Genomic DNA, 13,613 nt, shown 5'->3' with positions numbered 1-13,613 from the left:
CTGGTAAGGGGGAACTCCAAAACACTGAGGAACTTTGTATTCCTGTATTTGCATGTGAAGGAGTTACTGTGGAAAAACAGGCTGATATTTGTCAGCTGCCCTGTGGTAACGGTCCACACACTTGCACACAACCTGAAAAAAAAATACTTAAGGGCAAATGTGATTAAAGAAGCTAAATTAGCTTGCAATTACCACAGTGTGCGGTGTGGCAGACTGTCTGCTTGGACAGTTTCCGTGGAACAACTAATATGCACTAACTTGTTATGCCAGAGTAATCTGCATATGAGTCGATGTCCTGGTAAGATAATTTGTGCGTGCTAGTGACTTCAGCACCCTAAGTTATTCTTCAGGTTGTTAGCTGAAAATTTGGTGGTTTATACTTATTTTGAAAGTACACAAGCTGGAGACTAACTCTTTCATTGCCTGTTTTGATTCATTTTTCTGTCCACGTAAGCTGACAGGGGAGCAGCCCAGTAATACCTGATGGCATGCCTGGGCTGCATCTGTTACAAAAATGGCTGGTACCGGCAGAGGTACCAATAAAACTACTGCAGAGCTTACCAGCTGCTTTCCCTGAGCTAGTGCTGCTCTTGCCTTTTCCCAGTTGATTCAAATGCAATTAACTGTCTTCCACATCCATCTCATCTAGATGGCTACACGTTTTGTTAGTTAATTGTTACTATTCTATCTTTGAAATGGTAGTGCTTATTCCTCCTAATATGTAATTTTAATTTTATAATTTTATAATAGAAGTAATGCACAAAGTTAACTTTTTCTTAAACTATTTATTCTATTTATTATATATAAATTATTTATTCTATTTAGAAAATAGAATATAAATAGCTCAATGAAAAAACAACCAGTTTAAGATTTTTCTTTTTGACTGAAGGTAGCTTCCCAAAGAGTTGTAGAAAGGCATAGTATTTTCTATTATTAATTACTGTTATTGGATATTTAATTCGTTAAGTGCCAACAGTGTTCTCAGCTACAACAGTTGTAGCTATGTCTATGTTCACTTTTAAGGAAAATAAATTTTGCTTTATTTGTTGCTTTTCTCATTTGTGTATTCTACTCCATCAAGAGGCTTTTTAGAGTATTATGGCTGTATATTTTCAGGTGTTGATACAATAAATAATATTCAATGCCATCTAGCTAATATTTTCAGTCTTCTGGAGCATTCCCTCTTGGTTCTTCCTATCACCTTGAAATTAATTCCTATGTCAAAGAATTGTGTTTGGTGCCTCCTTTTTCTTAAATCCTGCAGTAACTGATGTGCCTGTGACCCAGAGAGCCATGTGCGTTCAGTAAATTCCATATTCCATCTGCCTGCCAGCCTCCTGCATCAGCTGGTAACCTGGCTATTTATAGGACTGTGTGGCTTTTCAGCTGCCTCGCATATTAGCAGGAGTGGAGTTTAGACTTGCTAGCTTGAGCATCCCTAAAAATAACACTAATTCAGGAATCCAGTCACCACGTTTGGAGGTGCTAGTTATTCCTGGAGTGTCCTTACCCTTGGTAACTCTCTTATCCTGCACTTCTCAGAACGCATAAGGAAAGAAATGTACAAAAAATCCAGGGGGAGATCAGAAAGACAGCTACTGCTGCAGCTATAAATATGCCTTCAGCAGATGCCCTGGCCTGATTTATAGTTTGCTATCTGGCACTTCAGATAGTGTTGGTGCTAAATAATCGATAAAATGTAAATGTGAAGGCTTCTGCAAAGACTGGTCTGTTTTCTGAGAGGCCTGGTGATCTGGGGACGCTCTCTGAAGAGAAAGATTTCTGCAGTCCTCCACCAATAGTGGTAACTTTGTTTGCATCCCCATTCCACGTGCATATATGCATGGCTGACTCATGACACATACCTCACATCTTCTGAGGCATATCTGCGTCACATAATACCTCATGGTGTAGATAGGAGAGTTAAACGTGACCGAATTGGTTCCAGAAGCAGTACAGCCATCTCTGTATGGTAGGACACCGAGGGTAATTAGTCCTGAGGAAAGGCAGGGCTCACTAACTGACACTGTGTGATGCTAGCACTTGCTTTCAGGAAGAGCCATTCTAGACTATACATATACACCAACATGCTCAGAGCCAGCCGAGGCCATTCTTCATTGCACACAGCAGACACATCTCTTATGTCTTGGCAAATGGTTAAGTTTGGAACAGCGAAATTTTTTCCAAAAGTGGTGCTTACTACTTTTCCTCAAAAGCACAAATGGTTTATGTAAAGTCTCAACTTTATTATGCTGTACTCAGAAGAACGATTAAGATGCTCTGCAGTGAACAAATTTGAAAGCTTCTCTAAGCCACGTACTTCATACTTAAAACATTGTCCTATCTTTCTCTCGTATCAGTATAAGGAGAGCTGAACTTAGAAATAACTAGTGCTTCTTGCAGCTGTAGTAGCTAAAGGATATAAACAGGGGGAAATGGGCGTGTTTGTTAAACTTGCTAATGTAATAAAGGAGAACAAAATTTCAGGCTCTGGGTGCTTAAACTAGACCTTCATGACTTCAAGCTTCTGTTAGTGCTCTGGAAAAAACTTTTGTGCCAGACCTCTTTGTTATTAGACATAATGCTTGATACATGTTATTAACATCATATTAATTAATACCTATGCAAATAAATATGCCCAGCTAAAAGGGGTGACTGACTGACTTGTATGCTTGCCAAGACCCCAGTCTAAATAGGTGTAGCAGGGAATCACCTTACGTATCTGCTGAATTCAAGGCAGAATTCATTGATGCGGCTATTCTGATGAGTGGGTGCAGATTCAATATAATAAACCATAAGCAGCTCTATTTGCCATCGTTTTGTGTTGTGACTAATTCTCTGGGGGCAGGTGGGGGCGAAGACACAGTTCTTTCCATTCTGTTACTTCTTGTTGCTCCATGTGCTTGGACTGCTGTTTACAAAGTGCTCCATTTATCCACTGATAAGGGCGTGTTTGTCTAACACTGGAGCTACTATGACTGGAGGTACTTTGAGTTTATAATAAATTGTTACAATTTCTAGGTACTACAGTAATATAAATTTTAAAACGAGCTTATATGATCAGGTGGGAAGAGGAACTGCATTCTGCAGCATTAATACTTTTCACAAGTTACATGCATGTATTATTTCTCTCTCATATTTTCATTTTTAGTTTCAGATTGCCTGTCTCACAATTACCATGTAATAAAATACATTTACAAAATGCCCAGTGTGATCTGAAAGTCCCACATAGAGTTTCATCAATGCAGTAACATCCATTTACTCCTAAAAATGCTGTACAAATACAGTTTGCATGTGTCTAATACAAGTCTACAGATAATGTCACTGAACTATTGGTAGGCTGATTTAGACCCTGTGTCAAACTGCCGATGAGCATATATCCCCAGCAATTAAATTTTACTTTTCATTTTTCCAAGACACGATGCATGACTTTTTCTCTTTTTTCTCTTTTTTCCTTTTTTTCTTCTATTTTTTTCCTTTTTTTTCCTTTTTATTTTTCTTTTTTCAGGTATGAAGCCAAATTTCGCCAAAAGCTTCTTGAATACACAGATTCCAACAACATCGCTTCCCTTTTCCTTACAGCTGCCAATCGCTGGCTGGAAGTCCGCATGGCAAGTACATTATTTTTGTGTGTATACACAATGAATTTGACTTCATTCCAAGCAATCTGAGGCGGCATCCAACAGTTATCCAGCTTCATCTGGGTTTCAGATCTGCGCCTTTACCCATTGTATCTCTCTATCTGTAACGATTATGTGCCCAGCCCACCCTGGAAACTGAACGTCGTACATTTTCCCCATAGCCTGCAGCTGTTTCTCCAAGACAAGAATAGTTTTTATAGGTCACATTGGCTCCTCTGTGTGTGAAGAGTGATTAGAGCTGGTCAAGCTGTGCTGCCAGCCAGGATGCCTTTGTGGGACCATGTTAGTCAGTGTCAGCAGGCCTTGGCCTTGGGGGTCCCCAGGACATTTCAACATCTTGGAAGCTCTCTCAATGAGCAGAAGGATGCAGGCAGTTTGTGCCTGGGTTTGGGTCATCTGAGGAATGCCAAAGATATTCAAGTGCCCATTTCCTTAAAAGTGCTCAGTAAAGTAGCCTGGCATGAGAAATTATTTATTAAAAATAACTCCCTAGGAAGGAAATCAAGGAATTTTATGTTGTGGATGGTGATACTTGTATCAGACTTTGTTAGATACAGGTGGAGTACTGCTGTTGTGGTAACATGGGCTCCTTTTATGTGTGCTAAGTGTATGTTAACTCATATTTCATGTCTCAGACTATATCTCCATTTTGGACTCTATTTTAGCTGGTATCTTTTGCAACTTAAATCCAGATATTGAGTATGACTTAAATAAAATATTACTTCCTTTTTATATGCTCAGTCCTAGACCATCTGAAGACCCTAATTTGGTCAGTGCGTATATCACTAAACAGTACAAATACAGACAAGAAACAATTTCCTTCCTTACAGAGTTTGTTTTCTAGTCTGTTACATAATTTTACGCAAAGGCTTGTCTGTGGGAGGTCAAATCACTAATGAGTTAAATTAAAGCAGCAAAAGCCCGTCATGGTTGGATGCAATCCAACTAATAAATACATGCTGTGCAAGAACAGCTGGTTTGAACAAATATGGATTGGTAGCCACTCAGCAGTGACAGCAGTGCCTCCCAGCCATCAGCCGCAGAGAGGATCTGCTCACAGATGGGATTACATGAGCATTTCCCTCCTATCCCAGGTAACACCAGCTGTGCGGTTTCAGCCACCCCCATTACATGCTTAAGATACTTGCACTGACTTCTCTGGAAGAAGATAAGGAGTGTTGGTACAACTCCTCCTGTGTGCTAAAGTGTTTCCAAACAGCACAGCCACACTAAAGGCATTAAGAATGGGTTCCTAGGCAGGGTCTCTTTAGAGTTACGTGGTGTTTTCTGCATGTATTTCAAACTGTCCAACAGGTTTGTTATTTGGTATGTGAAATTATGACATTTTAATCATTTGTAGACTTACAGTGATGGAGTTTATTCATATTCCTTCAGGAGTACATTGGAGCATGTGTGGTACTCATAGCAGCTGTCACTTCTATTACCAGTTGCCTGTATAATGAACTCTCTTCAGGACTTGTAGGCTTGGGACTAACCTATGCTCTTATGGTAAGAATCTTGGGACCCTTTCTGTCTCTCCCAAACATTTTTATGTAATTCTTCACGGCACGAAGATGAACAGGAAGATTGAAGGTGTCTGTACTTCTCTAGTGGGTACTGTAACGTCATTGAAACCATGTGTTACCTTCAGTTCTCATTCAATGGTTGACATATTTGAGTGTATGCTTTCTTCAGTTTTTAGATAAAATATTGAAGTGTTAGTTCAAATATGTCAACCAAATATGGCCAAGTTGTGTCATATTTTTAATATTGTCTTGCATCGTGAAGAGTATTTTTTCAGTGCGTCAATTATATTTATGCCCTGGTACATCATTCTAGACTGTCAGACCTTAAGTTAGCAAGATGATGTCTTTTCACCTGTCTTTACAGTTCCTCCCCCTCTTTTCTGTTCCTGTGGATCAGATCTCCATAGTACCAAAGCATTTGCACATTTGCAGTTAGGAAATGTAACCATTAGTCATTGCCATCACCCTGTTGATGTGTACCATACAGATTCGCAACGCCAGCTTATTGAGGCTGAACAGGTGTTTCTGTGGAGGAATATAAACTGCGGAGGAATATAAACTGCATGCTGGTCAAATGATGCAAACTACTAAAAATCTGGAATTTAGTAGTGTATTTGCTTTACATCAGGTGTCTAACTATCTGAATTGGATGGTTCGTAACCTGGCTGACATGGAGATCCAGCTGGGTGCAGTGAAAAGAATCAATGGCCTTCTCAAAACAGAAGCTGAAAATTACGAAGGGCTCCTTTGTAAGTGCAGTTTTGTGCAGCATGCAGAAAGAGCTTGCTGAAATTTTAATGATTTTGCAGTGTATTACCATGAAAAACATAGTAAATCACTTAATGAACTGATTAATTTATTATGAGAGGGTTGGTTGATTGGGTTTTTTCCCCTGTGCTCCTGGTACAGCTTCCTCGCAGATTCCCCAGAACTGGCCAGACAGAGGGGAGATCCAAATCCAGAACCTCAGTGTCCGATACGACAGCAACTTAAAGCCAGTGCTAAAGCATGTCAATGCCCACATCTCTCCAGGACAGAAGGTAAAGAACTGCAGTGGTTCTGAGGAGCATTTTAGACTAGCACATCATAGAAATCAGAGTTAAAAAAACATACCACAGTATGTTTTGATGACTGAATTACCAAAGTCTTTCTCTAAAAGAATGTAGCGCACTGGGCAGGAGTCTGGGGCTTTCTTATTTTGGTGTCTTTAGGCATACTTTAAAGAGTGACAAGTTAGAACTACATATGACTTTTCAGTATCCCAGCGCCTGTTGTCAGCACACAGTGCCATAAGAAGCGATTGTGTTAGATCTACTTTCCATCATTCCTATGTGGCTCTCTTGCCTTTATTCCCATTGCTGCCACTCTCCTGTTGTTCTTGTATGTAGGACTGGCCTTGATTTATTCCTAAATGCTCAGACCCCTGAAGACAAAGAGTGAACTCAGGGATTTTGTTATGGCCAGTTCAGTTTGGCTGATCCATGAGGGTCACGGGGATCAGAACAGCTTCTCCATCCACTCATCTTAAACGTCAAATACAGACATTATCCATGTCCGCTCATGTGGCGTTCATCTGTGTTCTGTGTCACAGATTGGGATCTGCGGCCGAACAGGCAGTGGAAAATCCTCCTTCTCTCTGGCGTTTTTCAGAATGGTTGACACTTTTGAGGGTAAGATGACACTTCTGCATATTGGTCAAGCTCAGCTCCTGAAGGTGCTTTGCTAGTCCTTTCCTTAGCCACAGCTTTGAATTGTGATTATTTATTTTAATCTGCAGGACACACTCTCTGGCCTTGTATTGTACTTTAAATACAGTATCATCTGTTACCTAACAGCTGTGCCATTCATAAGCTGGATCAATAAAAGTTCTGCTTGACAGAAGCAAAAGTCCAAGAGTGCCAGAGGACAGCCTTTTGTGCTGTTAAATCACAGCTGTAGGAGCAAAGCATAAAAGGGGGCGGGGTTCAAGTACAGTGAAGTACATGCGCAGATAGGGCCCACTGGGCCCAGAAAACTCAGCAGCTGAGGACTGCAGCTTGCCCTGCTGCCCTGGAATTTCCTGCCATATTTCCTGCTATGTGCACCATATCTATGTGCCTGATGGAGTGTTTTCCTGTGCAACTTAAAAATAGTTCAGCCTCAGTTTCCCAGCCACATCACCCACAGGGCCCGTATGCAGAGCCAGGTGGTTGTACTTGGAGATAAAATTTCAAAAGTGCTCAATAGTAATTTGGCATTCTGAAATGCTTAACCGTTAACTAGTCACTGGTTGAAGTGACGTCTTACCTTGTTGTTCAGTAGATGTTTATAATGGTCAAGCAGATAAGTAGTGTGTCTAATCATTCATAAAATATTACAGGTATACTTTTTATTCTTCCCAGCTGAGGCTTAGTCCCAAGACAGTTGTGCTTGCTGCTTGACCACAGCTTGTTTCTTTAGTGAATAAAGGGATATGCAATTCAAGGCCTGTTCCTGCTGTACTGTATTGCAAGCTGAAAGTGAGCCGTGTCTTTGTGAGCAGCTGCATGGCGTGATAAATGGTCTAGCAGACTATCCATTTTCTTTTTGAATAGGAAGGATTATCATTGATGGTATAGATATCGCTAAGCTCCCCTTACAGACGTTGAGATCGAGGCTGTCGATCATTCTCCAAGATCCTATTTTGTTCAGTGGAACAATCCGGTAAGCGTTAAGCACCAGCAATAAAAACTTACAATGACTTATATGTTACTATATATTAAAATTATATCATGTCATGAGTTTTACAGAATTGCTGATAGCAAGCTGTTCAGTTCTGGTCACCTTAGTTGGAGTAGGGAGAGGATCGTTGCTTTCTGTCTGTGCCTTTTAGCCACCCTGCCAGACTGCACGTTCCCAGTGCCTGAGCCTGGACAGCATGCTGTCGACAGAAGGCATCCCATGCCTGGGAAGTAGGGAAAGTCACTGTTCCTCCGGGATTGAGCAATCATTTCAGCTCACTGATCAAATACCCATAACCAGCCAGCACTTCTTGAAACCTTCGCCTTCTTTCTCCTACATCGGTTTTCATGTGTCTGCCTTAAAATATGAGATGGAAAAAATGCAGCCTAAAAAATTAATGTAGGAAAAAAGCAGTAAAACAATATGAGAAGTACTGGAGGAAGTCTTGGGTATTTTATCATGGAGCCTCTATCAGTGTTGCCTTTCTAGTGTTTGAGCTGTTCTTTCATCTGTGAGACCAAACACCTTGTTTCTCTCTTTTTTCACTTCCCCCGCTCCCCCACTTCCTTCTCCTCTGAGAGGATGACACAGTAGAAACAGTGGCAAAAATATCCACAGTTTCCAACAAATGTCCTTCCCTATGTCTGTGGCATTTCCCTTAGAGAGGAACAGTACAATCCTCAGTGCACAGTTACATCACCTATTGTTACAGTTTCTGCATAAAAGTCATTAGAGTTCACTGAAAATGATACAGGCTTCTCTGGTTTGCTGACTCCGTGCTAATACGGATCTCAGGATTATCTCCTGAACTTGCCTGAATAGAGCATGATTCATTCATGTCAAAAGTTGAGGTGACTGTATACCTTTGTTCTATTAATTCATCTATTAAAAAATTTATTTAAGGCAGCGTCGATCTGCACAGCACATACAGTAGGAGTAAAACATAAAAAGTGTTACATACTGCTGAATCTTTTATTTCTCATTATCATTATATAAATAGGAGAGTCACATTTGTTGCTGTCATTTCTGGGCCACAGCAAGCTAAATTAACATTCATCTGTTCATAAATTCAAGATTTGTTCAGTTGTAGTGAAGATTTGAGTTTCATAATTCAATACGAATCTTGATTGTTCTGTTTAGCGTTTCTATAGCCGTAAAGAACAAAGAGACGCTGGATTTAAAAGGATGGTAGAATTTTGGTCTTTCTTAAAAAAATAATGTTAAACTGATCATATTTACTACTTTTATTCAGAGCTTTTTCTAATAAAGCATGAGAATTTCTTTAATTTATTCAGGATAGAATAAATTCTAAAAGCACAAAGATACGTGCAAAACAGGAAGCTTTTTCAGTACTGCTCAACTGAAAGAGTCAAATTTTGTTATTAATCACACTGGTGTAAATGTTGACCAAGCCTGCAAAATTCAGTGGATTTATACCAACGATAGATCTTTAGCATATGATTCTGATTATTTGCAGCTTTGTTTCTAAACATTATAAACTTCTGCCATGTATTTATTTTATTTTGACTGATATTCTTGAATTACGTGTAACTGTAGGTTTAACTTGGACCCTGAGAAGAAGTGCACTGACAGCATGCTGTGGGAGGCACTGGAAATAGCACAGCTCAAGCATGTGGTGAAAGCGCTACCTGGGGGTCTAGGTAATAAGACTTCCTTTTTGAGAAGAATTGCTTCCAGTGTTCACAACATTCCTGTTTCACATTTACTGCTTATTAAAAAAGTAGTTGCTGAAGAAAAAACTTTTTTGGTTTATGACAAAAGGTACTTGCCAGCAGGCAAAAGTCCTGTATCCATCTAACTGCCTTACCTACCAGCTGCACCTGTGGGGCAGAATCCTGTTTTACTCAAATCAATGGTAAAATTATTATTTTATTTCAGTATGTCATTGTTATGAAACATTGAGGTTTACAGGTCTTGTGAATTCAAAGAAGGTGCCAAGAAGTCAGGTGTTAGTAGAATATGTTCTTTGGTATTTTCCAATAGTCATGTCCAGGGAGGAAGATTTCAAAAGCTTGAAGGTGTGATTCATTTGGCCATGCAATGAAACAAACAAAACTAAAAAAAAACTTGAAAATTGAAAGTTATACAGCCTTAGGGTACAGAAATTACAGATGCTACTTTGACAGGGGGATGCAGTGTCATAGATCGCAAGTGTTCCAGATAAACTCGCTTTAAACACACCTAGTTACTTTGATGTCTAATAGATATAAAGAATATAGTGAGGCAGAAGTACTGGTCCTATAATTGGGTCACCAGCAGCTGTAGACCTAGGAAATGTTACTTTGAAAGCCCTTATGCTGGAAGTGAGACATTATTTTCCAAGCATGTGCTCTGCTCTGATCAGACCCTCTCATACACACGCATGCACACCATATAAACAGTGGTTTTGCTATATCGTTTCCAGATGCTATAGTCACAGAAGGGGGTGAAAACTTCAGCCAGGGCCAAAGACAGCTGTTCTGCCTAGCAAGGGCTTTTGTGCGGAAGACGAGCATCTTCATTATGGATGAAGCCACAGCATCTATTGACATGGCAACAGTGAGTTTGGAGTGTTGCTGACTTCCTGTTTTCCTTGGTGGGGAGGGAACTGCTAATAGGCAAAGAAAAAGGTGGAAAGCAATTCTCTCTAACCTGTAATACGCTTACATCGCATTTAGTGCAGACATGTTTACAAGTCCAGGTAGTTGTGAGTTATTGCTAACTAGAGAGCTTTCAATTCATTTTACTAGGGGGTTAATAGTTATTCCAGCATTGTTTGCATTAGGAAAATGAAGCACGTTATTTTCATTGGCAGTTTTATTTCCTAAAGTAAGCAAAGCTTTGGAAGGTCAGCTGAGATGGTCAGTGAAGGGTAAACTGGCAAGCAGAATAATGTCCCCAGTATGGTGGACAGGACAGGTCAGAAAGTTAGAAGGCTTGAAATTAGAGTCAAGGAAATAAACAAAGAGACAGAGAAGACATACTGGATTACTGCATTAATTGTCTGAAATTGCTAGACACATGTTAAACCACACAATATTAGTGCACTGACTAGATTTTTGCCAAATAACAGTACATTCTTAGGATTTTTTTTTCTTCTGTTATGAGAAATGTTTCAGTCTTTTTCTTTCGATGAGTAAAGAATATCATTGGAAGGGTTTATTGTAACAGCTACAATTTTTACTTGTATGAAATGTTACTGTGTTGGGTGTCAGTAAGGTTATGAATTATACTGTACGCAGCCCAGTTAAAATTCTTAATTTTGATTCATTGAGGATATACTTCCTCTCTTGAGATACCTAAAGAACAGGTAATAGCAAATAAAAATATCTGTGCTAGTGACATTTCTAGGCAGTTTGGTACACAACATCATGTTTCCTAAATATCAAAGGATAGTACTTGTTGAGTGAGAACTATGTATGTTAAGACCATCTTAAATGTTATCTCCACTGTTAAATATGCCAGGTACAGCATACTCCCTTGCTTATCCCTGACACCCCTTGGTGTTAGAAGTCCCTAGTCTGCTGGGACATTCCTGGGCTTGCAGCAGGGTGAAAAACACCTCACAGAGGCACCTTTGTGCAGGCAGCCTGGCAGCACCCTGAATTCACTTTTGATTTCCTCACTGTAGGACTGAGGTCAGGATAGTAGGGGTCTGGGGACCAGAGCACAACTGTCATGTGTGCTGAATGCCAGAGGCAGCGGGGGTGGCAAGAACAAGCAAGGGCTGTCTAACTGGAGACCAGGCTCTGACTTAGTTTTGGCACAGCGTTAATTCTTCATTTCTGCAATGAAGGATCGGTAAAAGCATGGAATAATTACTGGCTACTTAAGCCTTCCTAGTATCTGTGTGTCTGTCATGTAACTTCTGTTGTTTAAAGAGCAACAAACATTTTTCTTTACATAGGAGAACATACTCCAGAAGGTAGTCATGACTGCATTTGCTGACCGTACTGTGGTTACAATAGCAGTAAGTACAGTTTCTGCTACCTTTCTAATGTAAACAAGAATCAGAAATGTCACATTAGTTAATTCTTGTAAATGTTGATAAATGTGTTAATTTGGCCATTAGTCTTTTCTTTTAAAGCAGTGTTTAAGTGTAAGCTTTCGTTTCCATTTTAAATTACTTTCTTATTTATAGAATCATAGAATCATTTAGGTTGGAAAAGACCTTTGAGATCATCAAGTCCAACTGTCAACCCAGGGCTGCCAAGTCCATCCCTAAACCATGTCACTCAGCCCCGCATCTACACATTTTCTAAACACCTCCAGGGATGGTGATTCCTCCCCCTTCCTGAGCAGCCTGTTCCAGTGCTTGATCACCCTTTCAGTGAAAAAACTGTTCCTAACACCCGACCTAAACCTCCCTTGGCACAACTTGAAGCTGTTTCCTCTTGTTCTGTTCCTGGTTATCAGGGAGGAGACACCAACCCTCACCTGCCTGCAGCCTCCTTTCAGGTAGTTGTAGAGAGTAAGAAGATCCTCCCTGAGCCTCCTCCTCTCCAGACTCAACACCCCCAGTTCCCTCAGCCGCTCCTCATGAGACTTGTGCTCCTGCCCCTTCCCCAGCTCCGTTGCCCGTCTCTGGACACGCTGCAGCACCTCTATGTCCCTCTTGTAGTGAGGGGCCCAAAACTGAACACAGGTTTCGAGGTGCGGCCTCACCAGTGCCACGTATGGGGAGACGATCACTGCCCTTGTCCTGCTGGCCACATTGTTTTGGAGAGAAGCCAGGATGCCCTTGGCCACCATGGCCACCTGGGCACACTGCTGGCTTATGGTCAGCCAGCCATCAGCCAGCACTTCCCAGCCGCTCTGCCCCAAGCCTGGAGCGCTGTGTGGGGTTGCTGTGACCCAGGAGCAGGACCCGGCACTTCTCCTGGTTGAACCCCATACTATTGGCCTTGGCCCATCGGCCCAGCCTGCCCAGACCCCCCTGCAGAGCCTGCCTGCCTCCAGCAAGTGTCATCTGCAAAGGTACCGAGGGAGCACTCGATCCCCTCGCCCAGATCATCGATAAAGGCATTAAGCAGGACCGGCCCCAGCACCGAGCCCTGGGGACGCCGCTTGTGCCCGGTGCCAGCGGGGTGTAACTCCATTCCCCGCCGCGCTCTGGGCTCGGTGTCCAGCCAGCTTCCAGCCCAGCGCAGAGCACACCCCTCCCAGCCGTGGGCAGCCGCTTTCTCCAGGAGATGCTGTGGGAGACGGTGCCGAAGGCTTTACTAAGGTCCAGACAGGCAACATCCACAGCCTTTCCCTCGTCCACTGGGCAGGTCACCTTGGCATAGAAGGAGATCAGGTTCCTCAAGGAGGGAACTGCCTTTCCTAAACCTGTGCTGGCTGGGCCTGACCCCCCGGCTGTCCCGCACGTGCCACATGATGGCGCTTAGGATATTTAAATACATAATAACAGCTGCTTTAATGTGTTACATGATGCTAGATCCGATTGCCTGTAAAGGCATGCAGTCTTAAGTACACAGTCTGTTTTCTGTTACCCATTTTAGGGTAATTTAAAATATAATATGACTTTGACTACTGTGAAATCTAAGAATGTTTCATCAAGCTACAATAATAATTTAACTAAGGACAAGTAAAATTATGTGGTAGTTCTGCCACTGGATAAAGCAGTTATGTTTCAGAATTTAAATAAATTAGAATCTTACCAACTTTTAAAAATAAACATTCCATCCCTGCTGACAGTGATTTAATTTAAGTTTGCATATCCTTGAAGTGATTATACAAAGAT

General features: G+C 41.3%; 1 protein-coding gene across 5 annotated transcripts in view; it reads left to right on the top strand.

The window, feature by feature from the left end:
• Positions 1 to 13,613, top strand: part of ABCC8 (ATP binding cassette subfamily C member 8) — an 83,037-nt gene that overhangs the window by 66,285 nt on the left and 3,139 nt on the right. For 3 of the 5 annotated variants that reach the window (XM_056354030.1, XM_056354029.1, XM_056354033.1), the window contains 9 exons: positions 3,509 to 3,611; positions 5,037 to 5,150; positions 5,796 to 5,916; positions 6,077 to 6,207; positions 6,759 to 6,837; positions 7,741 to 7,849; positions 9,425 to 9,528; positions 10,293 to 10,426; positions 11,775 to 11,837. In XM_056354030.1, coding sequence (XP_056210005.1) covers positions 3,509 to 3,611; positions 5,037 to 5,150; positions 5,796 to 5,916; positions 6,077 to 6,207; positions 6,759 to 6,837; positions 7,741 to 7,849; positions 9,425 to 9,528; positions 10,293 to 10,426; positions 11,775 to 11,837 — 958 coding nt within the window. Of the gene's footprint in view, positions 1 to 3,508; positions 3,612 to 5,036; positions 5,151 to 5,795; positions 5,917 to 6,076; positions 6,208 to 6,758; positions 6,838 to 7,740; positions 7,850 to 9,424; positions 9,529 to 10,292; positions 10,427 to 11,774; positions 11,838 to 13,613 lie in introns of those variants that run through there. The other 2 variants (XM_056354032.1, XR_008824275.1) reach the window with 2 other exon arrangements.

Source organism: Falco biarmicus, chromosome 10, assembly GCF_023638135.1.
Source record: "Falco biarmicus isolate bFalBia1 chromosome 10, bFalBia1.pri, whole genome shotgun sequence".
Lineage (NCBI taxonomy): Eukaryota > Metazoa > Chordata > Aves > Falconiformes > Falconidae > Falco > Falco biarmicus.
This window is presented reverse-complemented; position numbering and strand designations above follow the sequence as displayed.